The sequence below is a fragment of the Geotrypetes seraphini genome, chromosome 7 (assembly GCF_902459505.1).
Source record: "Geotrypetes seraphini chromosome 7, aGeoSer1.1, whole genome shotgun sequence".
In the NCBI taxonomy this organism is placed as follows: domain Eukaryota; kingdom Metazoa; phylum Chordata; class Amphibia; order Gymnophiona; family Dermophiidae; genus Geotrypetes; species Geotrypetes seraphini.
The window spans coordinates 158,238,397-158,264,329 of record NC_047090.1 but is presented as its reverse complement, the minus strand read 5'-3'; the positions used below and the strand labels follow the sequence as shown (position 1 = coordinate 158,264,329).

The 25,933-nt window shown below is 44.1% G+C and overlaps 1 protein-coding gene across 1 annotated transcript in view; it reads right to left on the bottom strand.

Moving 5' to 3' along the window:
- Nucleotides 1–6,635: 6,635 nt before the first annotated feature.
- The window catches only part of CKB (creatine kinase B), a 29,829-nt gene continuing 10,531 nt past the window's right edge, over nt 6,636–25,933 (bottom strand). Inside the window, exons 6-8 of the mRNA XM_033951599.1 lie at nt 16,470–16,593; nt 12,032–12,221; nt 6,636–6,998 (exon numbers count right to left, since the gene is read on the bottom strand). Coding sequence (XP_033807490.1) covers nt 6,820–6,998; nt 12,032–12,221; nt 16,470–16,593 — 493 coding nt within the window. The 3' untranslated portion in view covers nt 6,636–6,819. The remainder of the gene's footprint in view (nt 6,999–12,031; nt 12,222–16,469; nt 16,594–25,933) is intronic.

Here is a 25,933-nt window from a genome sequence, read left to right as displayed (position 1 = left end):
GTACCTCCTTATATCTCCCCTTCTATCTCTTACTAGCTGATGCCCCGGCATTGCACGGGTATTTAATTATAGCAATAACACTGTAAATGGATTCAAATAAAGATACTTTATAGTGGTGAATGAAATTATTTTTTTACAGCTTAATAAAAAGTACAATATTCAAATTATAATGTGAAATATTTGACAAAATGAATACAATACAACTAACGCAAAACGTGATTATAAACATTTTTAGTTTCACCTCCTGGAGCAAGAACATATAAATTCTTGGGTGAACCCACCCTTGAGCAAGCAACATAGAGTTGTGGGCCGCGAGACCCCCAGAACATATCACCCCAGGTAGTGAGGGATCTGCATACCAAGTTTCGTTCAAATCGGTCAAGCCGTTTTTGAATTACAGTGAGAATGGCAGCTTTTTACATTTATTCCATTGACATGAATGGGTGAAATCTGATTTACTGTTTGTAGCTCCACCCACATGTGCAGGTGGGCCGCGAGACCCCCAGAACATATCACCCCAGGTAGTGAGGGATCTGCATACCAAGTTTCGTTCAAATCGGTCAAGCCGTTTTTGAATTACTGTGAGAATGGCAGCTTTTTACATTTTTTCCATTGACATGAATGGGTGAAATCTGATTTTCTGTTTGTAGCTCCGCCCACGTGTGCAGGTGGGCCGCGAGACCCCCAGAACATATCACCCCAGGTAGTGAGGGATCAGCATACCAAGTTTCGTTCAAATCGGTCAAGCCGTTTTTGAATTACTGTGAGAATGGCAGCTTTTTACATTTTTTCCATTGACATGAATGGGTGAAATCTGATTTTCTGTTTGTAGCTCCGCCCACGTGTGCAGGTGGGTCGCGAGACCCCCAGAACATATCATCCCAGGTAGTGAGGGATCTGCATACCAAGTTTCGTTCAAATCGGTCAAGCCGTTTTTGCGTGATCGCGGCACATACACACATACATACCTCCGATTTTATATATATAGATTTTCATAGGCAGTTTTCCCAGGCTTTCCCCTGAAAGACTTTTCTGATTTGGCTGCTCGATGGAGTGCTGACTTGGCTTATTTGATTCTACCTAAGATTTTTTTCACCTAGATACGAGCAATCTCATATTATGTTTCCTCAGCAGAGTTGAGGAAATGTCAATACAGATTACTCTTGCAATCCTATGTACCTCAAAATAGACTTTAGCATATGGAATTCCTTGAGCCTGCTCAGTGTTTGAAGTGTTCTCTGGAACTGCATTCCTTGATGCATGTTTTCTGGAGGTGTGGCCATATTGCTGCCTTTTGGAGGAGAGTAATGAGATATTTAGGGAAGGTGTTGAATTAATCTATACAGTTACACACAGGTATCTTACTGGGTCCGGGTCAGTCTTGGGCATATATGGGAAAGGACCTTGCACTTGGGTGATGAAGGCCTGCAGCGTGGAGAAAAAGAGCATTCTTCAACATCAATACAGCCTAATGGTCCCTGTTTTTGGCACAGGAGGAACAAATGCCATGATCACCTGTTGATGGAACTCAAGGACCTACCATTGAAGAGGCATTTTTTTGTCCATTTGGGGACCATATAGCCATTCCCTGCAACTGAGAATTAGGAGCTATATTTTAGATCAGTTGGGGGATCCTCTGTTTGCCACATCCTAAATTTTGGAGTAATTACACCTGGGGCCAGCACCATCATCTTTTAGAAAATTAAAAGCACATCTTTTCATGCAAGCTTATGGAACTTTGAAGACATAAGACTGTATAATATTGCAAAAATCTTGTTGTTACAGGTTATAATTTAGTACACACATTAGAAATATAAGTTGTCATTGACCCAGTGGCATTGACTTATGATACTGTAATATTTGGTATGGAAATGAGAACCAAAAGTCAGATTTCGGCAAATAACAACAAATTATTACTAATAATGACTGGAGTTGCCATTCAACAAATCACATTTAACTGGAAAGAATGGAAGAGATTAAACTACAATTTCTGGTGGAACTCTTTATGCCATATTTATAAAATGGAAAGGTTTATTGCAGTACAACGGGGCTATCTTAAAAGGTTTCAGGATATATGGAAACCATTAATGAAATATTGTAAAGATTAAAGTAAAACTGATTCCCTTATATTAATTATTATTTTAAGATGCAGGGGGGGGGGGTATTTTAATATCACATGTTTTATATGATAATAAAATATATGGGTGGGTGGAATGGGATAGGGATGGGGTTAAGAATTTATGAGATGTATCAATGAATAATTCTAAGTGATGTATTTATTATTTATGTGAATGAATATATTATAACACTTTATGTAATCTTGAAAATGAATAAAGAATACAAAAAAAAAAAAAAAAAAGAAATATAAGTTGTCATTATGTATTGTATTATACGATTGATGTGAATCATACTGAGTCTGCATAGAGAATGTCTTAAAATAGATGTAAGGAATTTTATGTATGTTTTAATTATGTACAATGCCTAGAGTTACAAGATCAGGCAGTTTATAAATTCTTAAATTAAAATGCTTTATAGCTGCACTGTCTGGATATTTTTAAGTAGCAGCCAACCCTCTGAATACCAACCCCAAAAACAAATAAAATGGGTCAGGGTCTGCCACTTTTAAAAAGCTGCTTCTTTCCTTTCACATGATCCCTCTGCTTTGAGCCATTGGTGCAGCACTAGAAAGCTAGCTGTTAGTAAGCATCCACATCACTCCATCTCCCTTTAGTTCAGCTTGGTTATATCTACCCCTTCTGATCAGGTGATTTCCTACCTCACCCACTAATAGAAGGCTACCGCTGAGGAACGTTAAGCGAAGGTCTGCAGCTGTAGCAATAACCACAGACAGGTTTTCAAGATTTCTACAATGACTGCATGAGATCTATTTGCATACGTGGCAGCAATACCTGCAAATTCAAATCATGAAACTGCACGAGTTGGGCTGGGTCACAGGGCTGCATTGCTGCCACTAGGTGGCGCTTCAACATTGTATTTTCAATTGTGAGGAAGATGCAGAGCTTGCCCATCCCTCAGTATATAAAAAAAAAAATGTGAGTGAGAACAGCACTCCCTACTCATAGGGCTGTAGGTGGCAGATTCCTCCTCAGCTTTGAAACAACTACTGTTCCAGCCCTTGAGGGCTACTTTGAATAAGTTGATTATCACAGCTCTTATAAACAATACACCGTAAATAATATTCTAAATAAAATGTGAAGTGCTCAGAACCTTATAACCTGTGTAGCTTAGTGTAATCACTAAAACGAGGTTAACAAGGGGACCATCATAGCCTTCACAGTCCCCTGACCACCTGTAGTATATGAAGAAAGAAAGATGTACTTATCTTGACAAGGTGGTCGTTGGTAAAGGTAATCCTCGTTCAAACCAACTGAAAACGTGTAGTGTGATTGTTAACCTCGTTTTAGTGATTACACTAAGCTACACAGGTTATAAGGTTCTGAGCACTTCACATTTTATTTAGAATATTATTTACGGTGTATTGTTTATAAGAGCTGTGATTATTGAAAATATCTATTGATTCTCATCACAGAGTTAAACTAATTATTCCTCCTGATATATATCTACTTTGAATAAGACCATGTAGAAGCACCTGGTTACTCTGAGGCATATAGGCATGTTACTAGGTTACATGATGCAAACACAGGGTTTAGCTTAGGCAGGAAACACATGAGCAGTTTATTATAATGTACAGGCATGAGACTTTGCTACATGACTGCACTGTAAAGAATTTAAAAGCAGCACAATAAGAAATTCAGCAAGGCACATAGGAGGGTGTGTTGAGAGGATTTTATGACAGCTTTGAAATTTACTATATACATATTATGGCCAGTACCTGCAACTGACAAAGTAAGAATGGAAGTTAACAGCTGCTACACTGTGTACGTGCCTGAGGAAAGCCACAAGTACCAGCAGAGAGCGGCACACTTTATCCTGCACGTAAATCTTAGCCTGAGACAAGGTTTGTGGGTGAGAAAACCACAAGCCTATTTAGGCAGAGAAACCCCATTTACAGCTGTGCTGGCACTTTGCTTCAGACATGCACAGAGTGAAACTGCTCCAAGGGCAGAAGCCTTGCGCATGTGGGAGGCAGGCGTTCACCATTTAGCATGCAGTCAGTCTCTTGTCACAAGGTAAAAATCATACACTCACAGCCCAGCTCAGCCCAAGGACCAAGCTGCAGCAGACTGTCACTGCCTAGAAAGGACCTATTCTCTTGCATCATTATCACAAAAGGCCAAAGCAATACTTTACAGTTAAAATCAAAACTCTGCCAGTCACCAGTGTACTATTGACCTTTTCCCCCCCAAAAAAAATAGCAACAGATTTGTCAATGCTTCAGTTAACAGTATATACACCATGACCTGGATCCTTTATAAAGGAGGGTGCAATATCCTAAACAAATGTAAGTCACCAATGAGAAACCTCTGGCCATTTTAACTGACTAGGGCAGGGGTAGGCAATTCTAATCCTTGAGAGCCAGAGCCAGGTCAGGGTTTCAGAATATCCACAAGCAATATACATGAGATAGCTTTGCATCTCAAGGAGGCAGTGCATGCAAATCCATCTCATACATATTTGTTGTAGATATCCTGAAAACCTGATCTGGCTCCAGCTCTCGAGGACCAGAATTACCTACCCCTGGACTAGGGCTATCTGGGGCCCTAACCAGTACTTTTTCTGCTGAAAAAGAGCCCAAGCTGGAACCGGCTACTGTGAGCATTCCAAGGTGCACCTAGTACATAGCCAAGAACCACAAAGCAAGACTATATGAAACACAGTCTAATGTAGGTTACCATAGCTAGTTAAGTGCTCACCAATTGCACTTACCAGCTGTTTCACTGCCACCCTGTACCCAGAAACTCTAGGCTGGACCCAGGCTATGGCTTGGTCTTCATTTTCCAGGGAGCATGCTGGCAGCTAACAAGACACTTATTTCTAGGCCCAACTCAAGGCAGCAGCATTGCATGATCTGGAGCTAAAACAGATGAAATCTGAAGGGCAAGACCTATTGGCAGGGGTATGTGGCACAGCAGGAGCCATAGGGGAGTAGCATCAGCCCATGCCATAGCACAGAGTTCCAAATACCACAGGAAGAAAATATTAGAGACAGAGTACCCAACTGAAAGCTTCTCACATGCCACTTAACTCATATGGTACCAAAGTTTCCACCTTTATACATTATCAAGCAGTCTTTCAGCTTCAAAGCAGTTGTCTGCAAGCCTCTATAGCAGGGATGTTAAGTCCTTCCTCGAGGGCTGCAATCCAGTTGGGTTTTCAGGATTTCCCCAATGACGATCCATGAGATCTATTTGCATGCACTACTTTCATTGTATGCTAATAGATCTCATGCATATTCAGTGGGGAAATCCTGAAAACCCAACTGGATTGCAGCCCTCACGGAGGGACTGACACCCCTGCTCTATAGAGTGTAGAGTTTAAAATGCCCTGAAAATAAGAGGCTTAGAAGTTACACTAAGGTTACCTTAAGCAGTATGTTTTAACTTTAGATTTTTCCCTGTTAGTGCTCTCATTGTAATGTTAAAAAAAAAAAAAGCAAGGCTCTAGCCTATTTCTAAGAAAGCTTATCAGGACATGAAGTTGCACAAGGTTTGGATAGACCATGCAATCTCAGCCTCCTACAACCTCTAATAGAAAGGGGAAGCTGTAATCATAGGGGTCCTTTCACTGAAGCTGCAGTAAATGCTAATCTGTTACTATAACTCAAAAAAAAAAAAGGTCTTCCATGGGACATGCTCACAAGCCCTGCAGTCAAATCCCAATCTGCATGCTATGCAATATTTTTCTGTGGAGGGCAGGACAGAGTGGGAATCTGCACCAATTGGCTAACTCAGCTACATTACTGCATGCCAACCAATTAATGCAAAATCAGTGCATGAGCTAGATAATGACTGACAGAATTTGTCTCCATCCCCATGATTAATGGTGGGGAAACCATCCTTCTGCCATTCTTTAATAAGGGCAGGATGAATTTCAGGTATAAATGGGGGGGGGGAAAGCAAATGTCCCTCAAGCCTTGCATTGAAGAATGCTGGTGTAGAAGGACTGAGGTTGAGACACACTAAAGGATGACACAGGGTGGTTTCCTGCAGTTATGTAAAGGGACAGGGACAAAACTGTCCTTGTTCTCTAGCATGAGCCCCCAAAGCCAGAAACAGGTGGTAGTGCTCATGTGCTAATTTTAATCAATGGTCATGCACCAATAGCAACCTTAATAAATGGCCATTTAAAAAACACACAAGACAGGGCTTTTTCCCTGCAGCTAGAAAAGGGCCAAGCACAGTGGTAGGCAATTCCAGTCCGACAGCCACAGGCAGGTCTGGTTTTCAGGATATACACAATAAATATGCACAAGATAGATCTGCATCTCAAGGAGGCAGTGCATGCAAATCCATCTCATCTATATTCATTGTGGAAATCCTGAAAACCTGACCTGTCTGTTGCTCTCAAGGATGGGAATTGCCTACCCCTGCCCTAGCACATAGGAAAAACCCAGTGCACCAAGGCCAATTTTTCCTGTGATCCTATGTGGGGAATAGTGGAGCAGGTTAACTGTATTTGAAGTACAAATACCCATTTTTCATTAACCACCACACTTCACATCAACAGAATAGTTTATTTCTGGTTTTAAGCATATTATTTCAGCCATCAAAAAAATAAACTCTAAAGCACAGATGGAAGACTTCTACAGTAATACTATGGTGGGTTTCCAACACCCCCAGGTCTCAATTTTGAAGCGTTACTTCATCCAATAAGTTAAGCAGCATGGAACAAAGTGCTTTATTTCTGAGCAGGAATGAGATCATCAATACTCTTGCCTTTCTCTAGGCACTTTTCCATTTTGATCAGCAACTTCACCCCATCGACCACCATCTGCACAAGCTCCACTTCAGAGAAGCCCAGACGATCAGCATTGGAAATATCAAATACACCACCTACAGCAGCTGTGTCAACACCACCTGGGGGAGGAAGAGAAAGAAAAGAGAAAAAAAAAAGTTACAGCCACAGAGTACAGTAGTTCAGTATTTACTGGATCTTAAGAGTCTGTAGCTCCTCTAACCTACAGTCAGCCACCTGCTTAGATGAACATGTCCCTTTACATAGATGGTGGCACTGCCAAGGACATGATTACAAATATGAAAAAGAGGAGGGGGAATAAAGTTTACTGCCTTCAGAGAAGTTCTTATACTAGCTGATGCAAGGCGATCTAGGTGAGCCTTTAATCTTGCTCTACTGAGGCTACAGTCCAGCTCCCCTGGAGGCCTTAACTCAGCACTTCGCCTCATTGCCCAGCCCCTGTGGCTGGCACAAGGTCAATGCCTCTACTTCCAACCAACCACAGGGATCAAGCAACCAGGCATGTGAGGGATAGGCAATTTCAAGCCCTATTCAGCAACCCTACTCCTGTTTTTTGCATCCTAGGACACCACCTAGTTTTGTCTAACAGCAGAGCCAACGCTGGTTGGCACCACAATGTGGCTGCAGGACTAAAGTGCTGGTACTACCAACAACCTCATCAAGACCTCATAGGCCTTTGTTGACAGCAGCATGATCCAGCTGCCTTTTGTAATTTCAGTCCCAACTCACCATAGAAAAGGCTTAGTGTAGGGGCAGAGATTAATAGGAAAAGGAGTTCTAACTTAATGTTTCACCTCTGATCTCGTCACTGGAAGGTGACCCGCCCAAGATCACAAGGAATGTCAAAGGGAATTAACAAACTTGGTTTCTTTGGTAAAATTGCTACCTGAGAACTGTTACTTGCTTCTAATTGCTCCTCTGTACTTGCCTCTGGGAGAACTTTGGAGGGAAGCTCTTGCTGCACTGCTGGCCCAGATGATCTTAGCCACACCCCCTGAGTGATGTCACTCGGGGGACGGAGGTGAAAAAGGCCAAGCCAGTGGGGTGTTCCTTTGGGAGGACTATGCTGAGAAAATTTATTGCTTGATGACTTTCTCTTGGCACAATAAGACCTTGAAACCTGTAGGTAGAGGAGGAACTAAGATGGCAGATGTCTAGCGACTATGCTCCAATTTTCTTCTAAAATTTTTACCTTGTGATGCTGCGCCGAGATGCTGTTTGCAGTTTTTCTTGAAGCATACCCCACACTAAAAGAAAAGGCGTAATGAGTTGCAATCTTTGCCTCTCACCTCCTCACCGGTACAGTAGACACTGCAGCACTTTTTTGAATCTCAAACAGCCAACCTTCAGTCATCCCAACGATGGCAGACTTCTGCGCAGACTGAGTGAAGGAACACCTGAGTCTTTGAGTTCCAGACATTACTGTCGCTGCTGATCTCTGCACTGCTCTGTCCGGCGAGAGGGCAGAGTAGCGATTCCTTCTCCAGAGAGGAGGGTGGAGTGATGCCGGAGAAGGTAATGGGTGAAACTACACTCCAGACTGGAGCACAGGGACGGAAGAACACTGAGGGTGAGAGTTTGGGAATCTCAGCTAAACACCCTGCGGTAACTCTGGAAACTGAGGCCAAAAGGAGAATAAATGAAAATGGTGGATAAAACTTCTGATATGCAGGTATTGGTTAATAAAGTAGACTAGAAATGTTAAAGGTGAAACAGGAATGTTTTGATAAAATTGAATCCGAGACTATCTTCTTTGAAAAACTCTGTTGCTACAATTAGAGAATAATCTTTGACCTCAAGGAAGATTGAGATGATTGAAAATCATAATCGTTGCCTGAATTTGAGAGTATTGAACTTTCCAAAACTTTCTATGCCGCCGATTGAGCTCTTCAAATTTTTTATAAGAAATTTTTTTAAAGTTTCTGGCTGACCAGATACCACCAATAAATTGTTCTATTTGCCTGCCTCAAAGAAAAACTAAGACAAAATTACCTGTGTCCAATCGTTTACCTGTTGACACTGATTTACAGAACTTAACTGAAAGCTTGTATTCTGAATATAACATAACATAAGCAATGCATCTGCTGGGTCAGACCTGAGGTCCATCGTGCCCAGCAGTCTGCTCATGTGGCGGCCCAACAGGTCCAGGACCTGTGCAGTAATCCTCTATCTATACCCCTCTATCCTCTTTTCCAGCAGGAAGTTGTCCAATCCTTTCTTAAACCCCAGTACTGTACTCTGCCCTATTATGCCCTCTGGAAGCGCATTCCAGGTGTCCACCACACGTTGGGTAAAGAAGAACTTCCTGGCATTTGTTTTGAATCTGTCCCCTTTCAACTTTTCCGAATGCCCTCTGTTTTTATTTTTTGAAAGTTTGAAGAATCGGTCCTTCTTTACTCACTATGCCCTTCATAATCTTGTAAGTTTCTATCATATCCCCTCTAAGTCTCCTCTTCTCCAGGGAAAAAAGAGACCCAGTTTCTCCAATCTCCGAGTATGAAAGGTTTTCCATCCCTTTTATCAGACGCATCTCTCTCCTCTGAACCCTCTCGAGTAACGCCATATCCTTCTTAAGGTACAGCGACCAATATTGGACGCAGTACTCCAGATGCAGACACACCATCACCCGATACAATGGCAGGATACTTCTTTCGTTCTGGTTGCAATACCCTTCTTGATTATGCCTAGCATTCTATTTGCCTTCTTAGCAGCCGCTGCGCACTGTGCCGTCGGCTTCATTGTCATTACCCCCAAGTCCCTTTCTTGGGTACTCTCATTCAATAACAGCCCTCCCATCGTATAGTTGTATTTCGGGTTTCTGCTTCCCACATGCAACACTTTACATTTTTCAACGTTGAACTTCATCTTCTGCCATCTCGTCGCCCATTCCCCTAGTTTGTTCAAGTCCCTCTGCAATTCTTTGCAGTCCTCCTTAGTCCGAGCTCCACTATAGTTTGGTGTCGTCTGCGAGTTTTACATTTGAGCAAGATCTTAATTGAGATTATTTTTCAAAAGCTCCGTTTCACAATTTTGTGGCCAAAAAATGTAGTTATATCCATGATGTTACAAAAATTAACCAAAGAAAGGCGCAAGTTATTTTTTGCAATGAGAGATGAAACAAAGAAATTGGGTGCTACCTTTATGTTACCCTACCACTGCAAGTTTATTAAATATATGGGTTTGACATATATATTTTATGTGCCCGATCAGCTAAGATCCCTTTTAGATCAAGGGGTGAATCAAAGATGGAGTGTCTGGTTCAAATAATTTGTAACTGGGGTGTTTGATGTATTAAGCCTTTTCCTAAATAGTTTCTGTAACTTCAGTAATTTTGATTCCTCCTTTCCTTCTGTTTGTGGTCTAACGAAGACTTATTTCCATAAGATTGTTATTACTTCTTAATTTGTACTTAGATTTATTTTCATGTTGGATTATGGCTATATATTTCCTTAAACAAGTTGTTTACTTGTGAAAGTTATAATTAAAATTAAAAAAAGAAAAAACCCAAACTTATGTAATCAGTTTCAAACAAGGGGCCCCCATGACAGCATGAACATCCCTTAATCCTAAAAAAAATTATGCTCTGCAGTGGGGTAGTCAGCCAACCTGTTTGAGTGGGCACAAAGTTCATGGCCTCCCTAAAGACTCTCCAGAGGCAGCCAGAACTCCCTTTTACCAAGCTTGGCAGACAGCAGAAACATCCATGAACCACTGATGCCAACATCCCACCCATGTTTCAAGGATGCTGCCTCCAACTGCAGAGCCTGGTAAGAGTTCTGGCTACCTTTAGAGAAGGTCCTCACCAGCTACAGCAAGGGTCAGGTCTGGTGGTACACAAGGTAGGGCCCAAGGAAAAATAAGCCAATTCTCTTCCCTTTCTCCCCCCCCTTCCCATCTACCTTAATGAGCTTCTCCAACAGTTCCGAGGGCAGACAAAAGGTAAAACTGACCCTGCACATCCCTCCCTCCAGCTAGCTAGCTTCCTCAAAGGGCCACTGACAGCAGTAGCAATTCCTAGTCGCTGCGTGCAGGTGACCCAGAAGCCTTTCCACCACTGGGACACTGTGGCAGAGAGGCAGCTTCCAGGGTAGTAAGTAGGAATCGCTACCACTAGCCCTTTGAAGCTAGCTTAAGGGTGAGAGCGAGGGTGGTGCAGGGCCATGGAGTTCTACCCCATGTCTGCCATCAGGTGTGCACTGGTGTTGGGTAGACCCAGTTTCACCTATGGTTATGGTCCTGGTGCTCTGCCTCTAAAGTGAACGAGTAGCCACGCTGTCTGTTCCAATTATCATCTTTGCCCCCAGACCGCAGGAGATTGCAATTATGCATTTCTGGTTGTTGGAATGGGGGCAGAGCTGAAGTTTAAATATCAAGAGAAAGCTAGGGAGGTAGATAAGCTGCAGGTCTGTCTACCTAAGAGTCAGCAAGGTAGTATTTTCTATGCTGGGTCCTTCAATTTGCCCTATCCTCTCTCATACAGTTGAGGGGAGCTGCTTATGTGAATTTATGCCACCAAGACACCTTCAGCATCATTTGGCAAGGTGAGCTAAATTAAATTAAAACTGTAGAACTGCAAAACAAAACCCCTATTCATTCCATTATAGTCAATAGAAGATTTAGACAGTCCTTAACCAAAATCTAGGTTAACATTTCCAATGAATGTGTGAGATTTGCCTACAATGAAATGCAAGTACACGTTGTGAATATTGGAGGAAATCATGAAAAACCCCACTGGGTTGCAGTTTGAGGAGGAATACTGAGCACTCATGGCCTACATATCACTCCTGATCATATTAAATGCCTTAGTGAATGGCTGTCCAAGTCCCTCCTCGAGGACCACAATCCAGTCTGGTTTTCAGGATTTTCCCAATGAATATACATGAGATCTATTAACATACAATGAAAGCAGTGCATGCATAATAGATCATGCCTATTCATTATGGAAATCCTGAAAACCCGACTGGATTGCAGCCCTCGGAGGGACTTTGACATCCCTGCCTTAGTGGATTAAGACACCCCACCTTCATTACACTACAAAATTGGGGCATTACACTACAAAATTGCGCCCGTCACGTTTCTCCTTTGCAACCTTTATTCTCAAAGAGTCAAATGCCAGTCTTGGGGCGTATCCTACCTGTTCCCCGTTTCTGAAGCCGAAGCCGTTTCAGAACTTCACCAAACTTCTCATGTTTGCCAAGATTTTGCAGTTGGACGTGAACCCCAGCACGCAGACCTGTCCCAAGGTTGGAAGGGCAGGTCAGAATATAACCAAGGTGTTGGTTCCACATGAACTGGAAACCCTTTGCCTTGAACAGTTTTTCAACCTAGAATTAAAAAAAAAAAATTTTTTTAAAAGGTTTAGAAAATGCTCAGGACAACAATCAAGGATTCCAACTATTTCAGTATTTTGTTCAGCTTACAATCATAAGAGTTAAAGCAGTCAAACTAGGAGTTAGGGAGCCCAAGTAAGGTGTGCTATTCTTAAAAAAATAATAATAATAATGCGTTTCACTCTTTGGAGGTGAGGGGGAAATATTTTATAACAAGGCCTTTAAACCATTAAGATAGAGGCTCATATTCCTCCCTCTCGAGGAATCAGCCCTAACCTCAGGCAGTGGCGACGCCACCAGAAAGCAGGTGCAAAGTTTACAATTGAGCTTTATGCCTGCAACATGTTGTGCAGGTCACAAGTGTTGGTCTGTTCCTGAACATCATCCTGCAGAAAAAGGCACTATGGGTAGGGTTACTATATGGTGCCAGGAAATGGAGGATCGATTGAGATCTGGATTTTACTTTACTTCTACTGTGGCCCTCCCAGGTTACTGTGCCCATATTTCTGGCCCTCCACAAACCCTCTCCTTGATCATGAAGTCTTTAAGTTGGTCTGTCAGTCGAGGCCCTAGCGCATGATCAATTCCCTGGTCCAAGGAGTCATCCTGTAGAAACCAGCACAGCAGGTGAAGCACTGTGTCCCTGACAACTTTATACTCTGGCACATCTGGGAGACCCCGCACCCTTGGGTTGTTTGTCTGGGTGTGGTTCTCTAGATCCTCCATCTTGTCCAGGAAGGTTTGATATTCAGCAATAGTATCCTCAGTTTCCATTGCACCCCGGTCACACACTCTTCACAAGCATCCAGATGAGTTTCCACCACATCCACCCGGGAACCGATTTCACATCAGGTCAGAACGTAACTCCTGCACTGCTTCCCAGACCTGAACTGCCACCGCTAAAATCTGACTTTACCTCCTGAATCCAGCGCTGTCGGCCAGTGCATGTTGGCTTTAGTCAATGGGTCAAGATTTGCTGTCTTGAGTCAGGGCCACCAGGGAAACTGGGCCTTTCTTGCTGTGCATTATTCCTGCTGTTCTCCATCATGAACTCTGTCGAGAGTCTGCTTTAAAGTGCACTGCTCTGATTTTTCACCTGGAAACAGTTTTTGGGTTGTCACCCTCAGCGCACTTCACTCTAACACCCGACACCTGTCGGGAGAGATCTTAGCGCAATTGAACAGCAAAATGAGGTGATTTACTCAGGGCCTCAATGCAGCTCCCTGATAGATCGTCCATTCGTTGTCAGTGACGTCCAGAATACCACTATTTTGGAGAGGCAGGAGTAGGCATCCTTACTGCTGCTACTACAGGAAAGGTATGGGTGGGGGGGTCTGCTGGCCCACCAGAGATTTAGGTCAGGGTTGGATTTTCCGGACATGCACACAAGTTGTGCCTACCGCACAGCTCTTGTGGGCATGCCTCAGTAAATTGAGGCCTTTAACGACCAATACTCAATACTAAACAGCATACAAATTGATGTTTAGCATTGCAAAAACCAATGTTTCTCTGGCCCTGTACCAGAATAGCACTGGAGATTTGTGCCATCTGCCCCTTAGGCTCTTATAATTTATCCTAGCTTTCAGCCCAACATGACCTTAGTCCCTAATGATTCCAGTGCACTTTGGATGCACATGCCTTCTTCCCCCTGTACTTCAGAACTCTGCCAGTGCGAGCAGCAGGTTGAAGGTGCTGTTTTACAACAGTGAAGAGTCAAGAGGTTCAAGGGGGTGGTGGTGGTGGTAAGAGGAAGAGGTGCATGTGCCCCCATCAAGATAGCACCTGGGACAGTCCACCCCTCTCTACACACACCACTACTGGTTGTGCCACATATGGGCTAGTTTCATAAGACATCTATCCTTGGTTATGCGCAGAAATGGCTTTCAAGTACCCATATCATATAGGCAGAGGTATATATGCAAGTTCACTGGGTTATTTTACACCACTAGGGTGCTTTGCAGATCATTTGGAGAGCATAACAGCCTTACTGGATCAGACCAATGCATCCCGTCTTCACATCCAAGTCACAAATACCTGGCAAAAAAACCAAATAGTAGCAGTTATTCCATGCCACTGGTTCAGGACAAGCAGTGACTTCTCCAAGGTCTGTCTCAACAGCAGTTTTTGGACTTTTCCTCCAGGAACTTGTCTAGACTTTTAAGCCAAGCTACATTGGATGCCGTTACCACATCCTCTGGCAATGCATTCCAGAACAAATATTCTCCGCTACGTGAAAACAAATGTCCTCCTCTTGGTTTTAAAAGTACTGTATTACTCTAACTTAGAAAGCCCTCTAGTCTTCGTTAATCTTGAAGTTAAAAAAAAAAAAGATACTATCTGCATTACTGGCAAAACAGGTCAAAAATCCCACTTTAGCTTATAAGTTCTGAATTTCTGAAGCCCAGGCTACTGGTCTAGTGTCTTAGGACGCTGCATGGTTAAGATCCTGCTAAGTCAGATACATTTTCTGACCTCACCAGGTAGAATTTACTACTTTGCCTTAATGTGGTATTGAAGTTTTGCACCAAGGCAACATCCAGGTGGCAACTGATTAGGTTAATTATTGGTGCTTTACAACTTTGTACAGTGAAGTCCTTTCATGTTTAAGTTTATATTAATCATATTATAAAAAAAACCAAAACTGTTTATTTACAACCGTTATACACAAGAAAACACAAAACAAAAAAACCAAACAAACACTCGAGGCCTCATTGCCATCTACAGGCACCGACAGGATTTTTGCACTTCAACTGCTCAGCCAATATAGGTCAAGTCACTGTGACCAGATGTGCTTTTGGAGTTAACATAAAACTCCAGAATTGCCGCTGCTGGGTCAGACCAGTGGTCCATTGTGTCCAGCAGTCCGCTCACGTGACAGCCCTTAGGTCAAAGCCGAGTGCCCTGAGACTAGCCTTACCTATGTACGTTCTGGTTCAGCAGAACTTGTCCAGCTTAGTCTTGAAACCCTGGAGGGTGTTCTCCCCTACAACAGCCTCCGGAAGAGCGTTCCAGCTTTCTACCACTCTGGGTGAAGAACAACTTCTTTACGTTTGTATGGAATCTATCCCCTTTTAACTTTAGAGAGTGCCCTCTCGTTCTCTCTACCTTGGAGAGGGTGAACAACCTGTCTTTATCTACTAAGTCTATTCCCTTCATTATCTTGAATGTTTCGATCATGTCCCCTCAGTCTCCTCTTTTCAAGGGAGAAGAGGCCCAGTTTCTCTAATCTATCACTGTACGGCAACTCCTCCAGCCCCTTAACCATTTTAGTCGCTTTTCTCTAGACTCTTTCGAGTAGTACCAGAACTTGTGGGAAACTTAATCAAGCTCATTTTAGCACTGTTTTTTCCTAGCATGTTAGCAATTGTTGAAAAGTAATACTGTTATTATATACTATATTATCTCATAACTCAGCCATTCAGCATGCAGCACCCAACCCAAATTCCTTTTCCCATTGTTAAATGCAGCACTCCCAAGTACATGGATCAGCTGGTTCAACACAGCAGCATAGAGGGACCATTCTAAGGCTGTCCACTGGTGCCGAGTCACTTAAGAAAAAGCACACCAAGTTCTGAGGGAACTATGTTTTCATCTCTAACTGCTGCTCTTCCTGGGGATTTTGTCAGCTGGTTCAACACAGCTTTCCCTGTCCGGGCTCTTGTCCAGCAGCATAAGGGGGGAAGCCATCGGCACGATGTAGCACAGCCCTGACATGGTCACTAGTGATGGATTGATGCTGGCGTCTGATGATCTCCTGTGGCCTGCCCTCTCCTTGGCAGCCTTGCACTCCTGCAGCTGCGTTGGACACATCGAAGAGAAACTTGACTACTTCACTTCAAGGGTCTGCTGTCGGTGGCACCTGGCCTTGCCTGTCCGGTGACTGGTGTCATGGTGGTCTTCATTGGCGTGGTTCCTGGCCCTGTTTCTTTGGTGGCAGCCAGATGACCTGGTTCTGCAATTGAACTTACTATCAAGCCACCTCAAGAGACTTTTCTATCTCAAGTTTAATTTTTTCATCTTTTCATTATTTCTATTTTCTATTTCTTTGATTTATGAAATGTGTTACATATTTTGTTTTAATCAGGTACTTTAGCTAGATTGTGAGCCTTCGGGACAGATAGGGTAGTTTTTCTCAAGTACCTAATTTCATTTTAGTTTGATACATTGTAAACCGCTTAGGTCAATAAAATGCAGGAGCAGTATATTAAATCTTAAACAAACAAACATACATGGCAACGTTACCTTTGTGAGTCCATTACAGAAACGCGTAAACACTTCCCTCATGTTGCCGCCTTTCTGCATAGAGATTACTCTGAGATGATCTTCCTCATTGACCCAGACAAGGAAGGTTTTGTTGTCGTTATGCCTAGATGAAGAAAAGCAAAGAGGCTTGGCCATTAGACTGTCACAAGTACAACTGCTCTACAACAAGTCAATGGTGACTTTATAGCCAATAAGAGCCCAGTTGTCTTTACCATTTTAGTTGAGGATGACACAGGCAATTTTTTCCCTGTGAAACTCATATTCCCATCCCAGTGAGTTTTTCCTGTCCCATTCCTGCAAGCTGTCCTCAACTGCACAAGCCTAAAACACTAAAATCATAAGTGTTTGAGGCTTGTGTTGTTTAAGGCAAAGCTTATAGAGATTGGGCAGGGACAAGGATGGTGACAAAACTCACAGGGATGGGACAGGGAAATTGAGTTCCTGCAGGGATGGGGAAAAAAAAAAAATTACTCGTGTCACTCTAATTTTAGTTGGCACAGAGCTGCCCAAGTTACCCAGTTCCAGGAGGGAGACTCTTATGCAGTCCTGGTTTAAACACATCCCAAGGCAGTGTAGATTTGTAGTCCCACATTTCTGAGAAGAGGTACCATAATGCATGAGGATGATGTCAAGAATCCACAGCTGATCTGGATCCAAGTAACTTGGGAGGGTGGACTAATGACTTGAGATGGAAATGGTTAGTAATTTGTGTCAATACTGTATTACCAGTGGTGGAGAGGAAAACAGAAAATGATGGCAGATAAGGGCTATAGCCCATCAAGTCTACCCACTCTACTGACCCACCCCCCTTAGTCTGCTCTCTTTGAGATCCCGCTCTCAATGACCCATCCCTAACTCCACCCTCTTAGGGATCCCACATGGGCATCCCATCTACTCTTAAAATCAGGTACACTGTTGGCCTCGATTACCTGCACCGGAAGCTCGTTCCAATGATCAACCACTCTTTCGGTGAAGAAATACTTCCTGGTGTCACCATGAAATTTCCTGCCCCTGAGTTTGAGCGGATGCCCTCTTGTAGCTGAGGGACCCTCGAGAAGGAAAATATCTTCTTCCACCTCTATATATTTAAACGTCTCAATCATGTCTCCCCTCTCCCTACGTTCGAGAGAGTAGAGCCGCAATTTGTGCAGCCTCTCTTCGTATGAGAGATCCTTGAGCCCCAAGACCATCCTAGTGGCCATCCGTTGAACTGACTGCTCTCTCACATCTTTACGGTATTGTGGCCTCCAGAATTGCACACAGTATTCCAGATGTGGTCTCACCATGGTTCTGTACAATGGCATGATGACTTCAGGTTTCCGGCTGATGAAACTTCTGTGGATACAACCCAATATCTGTCTTGCCTTAGATGAAGCCTTCTCCACTTGATTGGCAGCTTTCATATCTGCACTGATAGTCACTCCCAAATCTCGTTCTGTTGTAGCCCTAGCTAAGGTCTCACCATTTAAGGTGTAAGTTCTGCACGGATTTCTGCTGCTGAGGTGCATGACCTTGCATTTCTTGGCGTTGAAGCCCAGCTGTCAGGTCGATGACCAAAGTTCCAACAAAAGTAGGTCCTGCGTCATACTATCGTGTAAATTGGAGCTGCTCAATATATTGCATAGTTTGGCGTCATCGGCGAATAGTGTTATTTTGCCTTGAAGCCCCCGAGTCAGGTCCCCTATGAATAAGTTGAAAAGAAGCGGGCCCAAGACTGAGCCCTGCGGTACTCCACTTGTCACATTTTAGAGAGGGTACCATTAACCACCACCCTCTGGAGTCTGCCACTTAGACAATCATTGACCCATGCAGTTAGTGTTTCTCCCAACCCCATCGATTTTATCTTGCTCAACAGCCTACGGTGAGGGACGCTTTCCAAAAGCTTTACTGAAGTCTAGGTACACTACGTCTAGGGATTCTCCCAAGTCCAGTTTTCTTGTTACCCAGTCAAACAGTGATGTTCAAAGAAGCGTGGGATGAACAGAGGATCTAGAATCAGAAAATAATAAATATTGAAGAACTAAGACCAGTACTGGGCAGACTTGCATGGTCTATGTCTGTATATGGCCTTTTGGTTGAGGATAGAAACATAGAAAGATGATGGCAGAAAAGGGCTATAGCCCATCAAGTCTGCCCACTCTACTGTCCCACCCCATTAAGTCAGAGTGCTGCTCGACCCACGTAGAGATCCCATGTGGATGTCCCATTTATTCTTAAAGTCGAGCACGCTAGTGGCCTTGATCACCTGCACCGGTAGTTTGTTCCAGTGATCCACCACCCTGGAGTGAGCTTTGACTGAGACTTCAGCAGTTTGAGCCCAAGCACAGTACTGGGTAGAGCTTTGGATTCTTGCCCAGAAATAGCTAAGAAAAAAAAAAAAATGTTAAAAAAATTTAATTGAATCAGGTTGGGCAGACTGGATGGACCATTTGGGTCTTTATCTGCCGTCATTTACTATGTTACCAACTATCTGCTCTGCACATCTCATCTCAGCCAAAGCTGCTCAACCTACTATGGCAAGTCTATAGCTGGCCCCTGCCTCCTTTCCCAGTGCATCTTCCTTACATTCTCTCCCCCCAGACCTGCCAAATTACTTCATGCTGCCGTTTCTTCACAAGGAAGGCAGTTGTGGATAGGTCACACTGCTGCTGGCTCAGCTTGTCCTGCCCCAATATAATTTCCTGTGTTAGGGTCCAAAAACCAGCAGCCATCGGATGTGCAGGCTAGACAGAAGTTCTGCACCTTTATGCCACTTTTCTGTTCAGAAGCAATGGGGCCAGTGATCACAGGTCACTTTCACCCACAGGCCCCCCCTCTTAAATTAGGCATGGGACAGCTGTCCTATATCAGCCTTCTGGAGATGCCTCTTGTAGCTGTACTGGATATTGGTGTTGTAACCATAGCTACTGTACAGCCTTTCCAGAAGTTACAGCAAGGATTGTAAGAAACCAGCCTTTTAGAGGGGAGCAAGATTTCACCTTGGGGGGGGGGAGGGGAGGGAGAACCGCCATGTGTCATGGTGGGTTCATAAGTAATTTGTGCAGGGCTGGCTGCAGCATCCCAGGAAATGAGATGAGGAAAGGGCAAAGAGCTAGGAACAGTTATGTGGGGGCCCACAAGGACTAAGTGAGCTCAGGGTGCATCCACTTGTCACCTTGCATTTAAGGTTTTACCACTGCTCTGTGGGGGATTTACACCCGTTTCTTTTACAGCTGGAGGGGGAGGTTCCAATGCCCACTTTACCCAGGCAGATTACCATGGTTACGTGCATAACCAAGGTTAAATCATTCAATCCACTGGCTTTTATGTTCTCCAAGCCCCCCCCTTCTATTACCCTACATCTGTTCTTACCACTTGTGCTTCGTCTTCCATTAGGGCAAGTTAAAAAAACCCTCATTCCCCCTTCAATGAAGAATGCCAAGATTTTTAACCACGGGCAATAAAGAGCTATAGGTAAGTCTTGGATAACTTATTCCTGTTCCTCTGGCAAGCACCAAACTGATCAAAGTCGCCTTCGTTATCTGAATGGTTTTGCTATACTTAAGTATTTAATAGCTCTTTCTATTTTAAGAGCTGTAATTTCCTTGTTCCAAATTCAGTTTTGAGAAGTGTGGGTTAAGGCTTTCCTGTCGTTTACGTGCAAATTTGCATGCCTCATATGCAAGGCACAGCAACAGCTCTAACCATAGCCAAGTGCCTCTGAGAAAACTGGTTACACACTTGTGTTTATTAACTGTTTGATCCTATAGGAGGCTCTGAAGGGTAGCTGTATCAACCCCCCCCCCAAAAAAAAAAAAGGGGGAACCAGATACAGAGAAGGCTCCTGCTTAGCTGGTACACAATGGAAAGTCTTGAAATTACCAGCAAGGTTTCCCCTTCACCCCTTGGCACAGGGGCTCTTAACAGGCTTGCACTGGGAATGAACTGGGCTCTAGGTCCTTGCCATCAGGCATGGTCTGGCAACATGTGAACTATGGCTTTGCAGGCTAAAGTACTTTTCACTGCATCCCCAAGGGCAGAACAAGGTCAGGACAGTGAGTATATGTCTAGAATTCAGACAGTCTTCATGTAGGTTCCAAAGTTTCCTTCCATGTTGGTATGTGACAAGATGAAGAAGCTGGTTCAGACAAGATGCAAGCATTTAGCACGTGGAAAAGTCACAGGTCTTCAGTAAAGCAGAATTGGTTCCAGAAAGCATTTCAGCCAATGTTGCAAGTTGAGTTTACATATAGGTAAAAAAAAAAAAGCCCGAGGGCTTAATATTTTCCTATTTATGTGACAAATGAACTGCTATCCACACATTTGGTACCTAAAAGGTTTGTGCACCCTTTCAACTTCCCTCTCCAAGGACTCATGCGAGCCAAAAACTGGCATATTAAAGCTGTCAATCTTTCAACTCTTACCACTTTCCCAGGGAGCTGCTCCCACCCCCTCAGTTCATACAAAAGCAGTCAAGTAGCACAGTAATGAAAACTGGAAAGGGGGGGGAAACGGGGAAGAATCCCCAACAGTTCAATTCTGTTATGCTCTGTAACATTCAAGCAGCAGCTATGAAACACAGCTACACAAACATGTGCAACCAGTAAGTCAGAGCTCAGCTACTCATGTCCCACTATCCAATAGAGACTTAAAAGTAGACTGTACACTTGAATGTCACTTCCCCCCATTTCTCATTCACCTCCAGACTGATTCCGAGGTAGAAGGCAAGGCTTCAACAATAATCTGTTCCTTGTAGATGTCCAGTGGTCCCGAGGTAAGAACCTAACCTCTTTCTAGTGCAATGTGCCTAGTGGTCTTGAACTATAGGGACATATCAAAGCACTTTCAGGTGGAGGCCTGCAAAGCATTGAGAGGAGGGGAGCTAGATGCAGAGCAGGGTACTGCACTTGAATGTTATTCCCCCCCCCTCGTTTATATTCAAGCCAACCATTTTTCCTCCTTTGGGAGGGGGGACGTTACCTCTTTCTATTCAAGTACATGGTACAAAACTATACATAAGGTATGTTTTGGAAACGGCTGCCTTAAATCCTGAACTTCTGTTCAAACATTCACATTAAAAAAATAAGGTGGTTCATTCTGCACTTAAGTTGACCTGGCAATGCATTCCACAGCCTAACCCTTGCTATTGAAAACACAATGGCTCTGGTGTGTGCAAATATACCTCCATCTCTATGAACTTGACAAATAGCATACTATGTTCCGACCTTAATTATCTCCCTAGTCAAATCTTTTAATTGCTGGAAACATGCAGGGGCTGAATGATACAAGACTTTGGTGAACTGTCAATAACTGCCTCATGCTAAAATTTTGGCCCTGACCAGATCAGTGACCCATAGAAGTGTTACCGTGTAATCTTAGTATATTGGGGAGTGTCTCCAGACATGTCAAAACATTTTGGAAATTGTGGCCCTAGAAACTAGTGCAGGGGATACTGCGACAGTCACCTGAAAGCAAGCCAAACAGAACCCTTTGGACAGGTGAGGTGTTGCCAGCAAGACAGTGTGGCCAGACATGGATGGGCATTAACAAAAGAACAGTTTTACCTTTGCTAATCCTTTCTTGCAAACTAACACTATTCCTGGACAAGTGAATCCCATGTCACAAGACTGATTGTAGGAAGCCTCATTTACATAATTTTGACCCTCCCCTCTCACCTCAGGTCTGCCCCCTGGTTTCCAGTTAGTTCAAAAGCAGACAGACAAGTCACACCTGTAGAGGATACAGATAAAATGGAAGGGGTATTGGGAAACTTCCCAAGTCTAATCTGCTCATAACTTGAAGTTTTAGAACCATGTAAGATAGGATAAACAGTACAGACCTAAAAGGAACTGTGCTATAAGGAGACAAAGCCTGCACTACCAAAAAAAGTGATGCCTCATGATCAGATGGTACTCTTAGAAATGGTTTCTTGACCAGCCTAAGTCCAGCTTAGGAGTACATAAGGCAGATAGGTGGGCAAATAAGTATCTCCCAGGGTGGGTTCAGGAAAATTATGTGAATTTACAAGATTAGTAAAGGTAAGAACCTAGTCAATCCTGTTAAAAGGTTTTACTGTAAAAAGCATGTAAGAAGGGCCAAGTTGCCACTACAAGTGTCAAGGAAAGCTGCCCATGAGGAAGAAAAACGCTTCTAAAAACGAGCCTTCACGGAAGTCATAGGCAGTTTCCTGACTGAAACACAGGCAGAGAAGATGGCCATGCAGATCCACCTGGAAATGGTTGCTTTTGTAGTTGGTCTTCCTTAACAGGCAGGACCCACCACACACAAGTGCTCCGACATGTGAAACATGTTTGTGACTTTCCAAGTCTGCACATATCTAGAGACTTCAAAACACAGCCTTACTGGCTTGATACAGAGGGAGTAAAAGGCAGGCAACCACATCTCCTGAATGATGTGGAAACAAAGCCACTTACTGGAGAAGAGGGAACAGGACAATTACACTGGAGTCTAATCCGAAGGAAAGGATCCCTGCAGGACAAAGCCTGAAGTTTGGAGATCCTGTGGGTCAAAGTAATGGCAAACTGCTTTGACTAAGATCCATTAAGGTTGCCTGGTCCAGAGGCTCATACGGTGGATGTGCAAGTGCACCGAGAACCAGATTGAGATTACAAGTTGGGAACAAACAATGCAAAAGGAGGTTGAAGATGCAATGCACCCCTGAGAAGCCTGACCATATCTGGATGAGCAGCTAGAATGCATCCCCAGAAATTTAGGACTTGAGGCAAGAAAGGCTGGCAATCTGAACTCCGAGATCTTTGGTACTCTGTCCCTCTATCTTTCTAGCTCCTTTCCTATAACCCTTCATTGTAGCTCCTTTTCAACCTAACCCTGTAAACCGTGCCGAGCTCTAAGCTTGTGGAGATGGTGCGGTATACAAACCTAAGGTTTAGTTTAGACATGCCTGTTTTCCAGATCATCTTGCAAGAAGTGAGAATCAGTGGTACAGACATTGAACATGGGTCCTTATCCTTCTGGACATTTCCAAGCCTTTGAATAGGCTGCCAGTTGACATTACTTCACAAGGAGTAGCTATAATGCCCAAATAGACCTTGCGGACTAAGGACATGTGCTCTAGAGCCCGGCCGTAAGTCCAAAATGGCCCGAATCCAGCAGTGCAATTGGGCCCTGTGTAAGGCGATGAGGATAACAGGGAAGCCTGAGTCCCTGATTCAACTGTAAATGAACAAGTTAGGTCTACCATGGCCACCACAGCTAATCAGGTGCCACATGGCCACCTCAGCTAATCAGGTGCCACATGGCCACCTCAGCTAATCAGGTGCCACATGAATCACCTGACCTTGGCGTGCCTTGATTTGTCAGAGCAGGTCTGCCTATCATGGGCCATGGGAGTGAAGAGATGACTCCAGTGGCCAGGGCTGCACCAGCACGCCCAAGTCCTTGCTTCTGGGTTCACGACGGTGGCTAAAGAACCAATCTGCATTATGCAGCTGAAAGTGCTAAGGGACAGGGACCATTTCCCTGAATCCAAAGTCTGATGGCTGAGAATCTGCCTGTATGTTGTTCACTCCTGCTATATGTACTGTACAGGGAGGGAGGGGGGGAGAAAAAAAAAAAAAGGTAAGATGTGGCTTTCCACCCAGCCAAAGAGAAGCTGAGCTTCCTGGGTGCATAGATGAACTCCTGGTGCCTTCCTGGTGATTTGACATAAGCCAAAATCATGGCATTGTTCAACACAATACACTGCCTGATCCCACTTGAAGTGTCCAAGAGCCATTCGAACTACACAAAGATCCAGGTGATTAAATCAGCCCACTTCATTTTGGATGGAGACCACTGGTCCTGGACCAGACTGTCCATGTAAGAACATCCTAGTTGTACTGGCATCCAACAGAAGGATCACCCAGGCAGAGATACAGAAGGAAATACAAAGACAGATGAGGATTCACGACCAGGACGAAGGAAGTCATCCTGCCACTGTATTGTGCAATGGTGCGCCCACACCTGGAGTACTGTGTCCAGTACTGGTCGCCGTACCTCAAGAAGGACATGGCGGTACTTGAGAGTCCAGAGAAGAGCAACTAAGCTAATAAAGGGTATGGGGGACCTCTCATATACTGACAGACTGAAAAAGCTGGGGCTTTTCTTGCTGGAAAAGCAATGACTTAGGAGACATGATAGAAACCTTCAAGATCATGAAGGGCATAGAAAAAGTGGACAGGGACAGATTTTTCAAACTATAGGGAACCACAAGTACAAGGGGCACTCGGAGAAATTGAGAGGAAAGGTTTAGAACAAATGCCAGGAAGTTTTCACCCAGAGGGTGGTGGATACATGGAACGCGCTACCGGAGGATGTGATAAGCAGAAGCACGCTACAGGGCTTCAAAGAAGGTCTGGACAGGTACCTGGAGAACAAAGGGATTGAGGGGTACAGATAAGAGTAGAGGTAAGGTTATAGGGATAGGATTAGAGGTAATTTGTAAAATTAGTCAGAGACCACTGTTCAGGCAGTGGGCCTGATGGGCTGCTGCGAGAGCGGACCGCTGGGCGAGATGGACCTCTGGTCTGACTCAGTGGAGGCAACTTCTTATGTTCATATGTTCAACCACCAGGCCAGACTATTCTGAGCCTCTGCCATCTAAGGGAGCCGTATACGCAATGGATACCTTTGACTTCAACTGAAATAAGCACATCCTGTAGCAAGCATAGATGAGCCCTTGCCCAGGGAACATCTGTCGCAACTATAGACCCCAGGACCTACAGGTACTGTCTTAAAGCATGAATCAGCTGATAAAGCTTCTCCTGGCGCAAGACAGGCAAAACACCTTGTTCAGGCCTATGGTGAAGCAGACCCCCAGGTACTCCCAAGTCCTAAAGCATAATGAGCTAGCTCTTTTGGAAGTTGATCTCCCACAGCCAGAGCTGGCCCCCAAGGGGATCCTCTGCAGCATGGGCTCAGGTGAAGAAAACATGAAACTTGAAAATAAAACATGGGGCAGAAGAGACTAGCTCCTACCATCTTGGTTGTAGGAAAGCAACTGAAGGAGACCAGGGGGCAGTCCCAAGGTAAGAGGAGATGGTCAGAAGTTATGCAAATAAGGCTTCCTACAAGCAGTCTTGCAACATGGGATGCATAACCCAATTGCCCAGGTATAGAAGTAAATTGGAAACCCCATTTTCTTTACCTGCCCTCATCGCTACCAAAAATCAGATACCTTAACTAATGGGGATCCCCAAGCCCTACCAGCTGAAATCTGGAGCCAGCTGGTGCTGTAGTCAATGGCGGCACTGAGCATACTCATGTCACACTACCCAGCTGTGGTGAGCCCAAAGCAAGACGTGGAGGAGCCCACTCAGGTGTGGCTACACTCCTACAGTGAAGGAGCAGAAGCACAGGCCAAGCCAGCGCTTGCTTGGAAATTCTGTCAAGTGAATAACCAAGATGTCAAAGTAGCACCAAGGCCTGTTTATTTGCATTAAAAT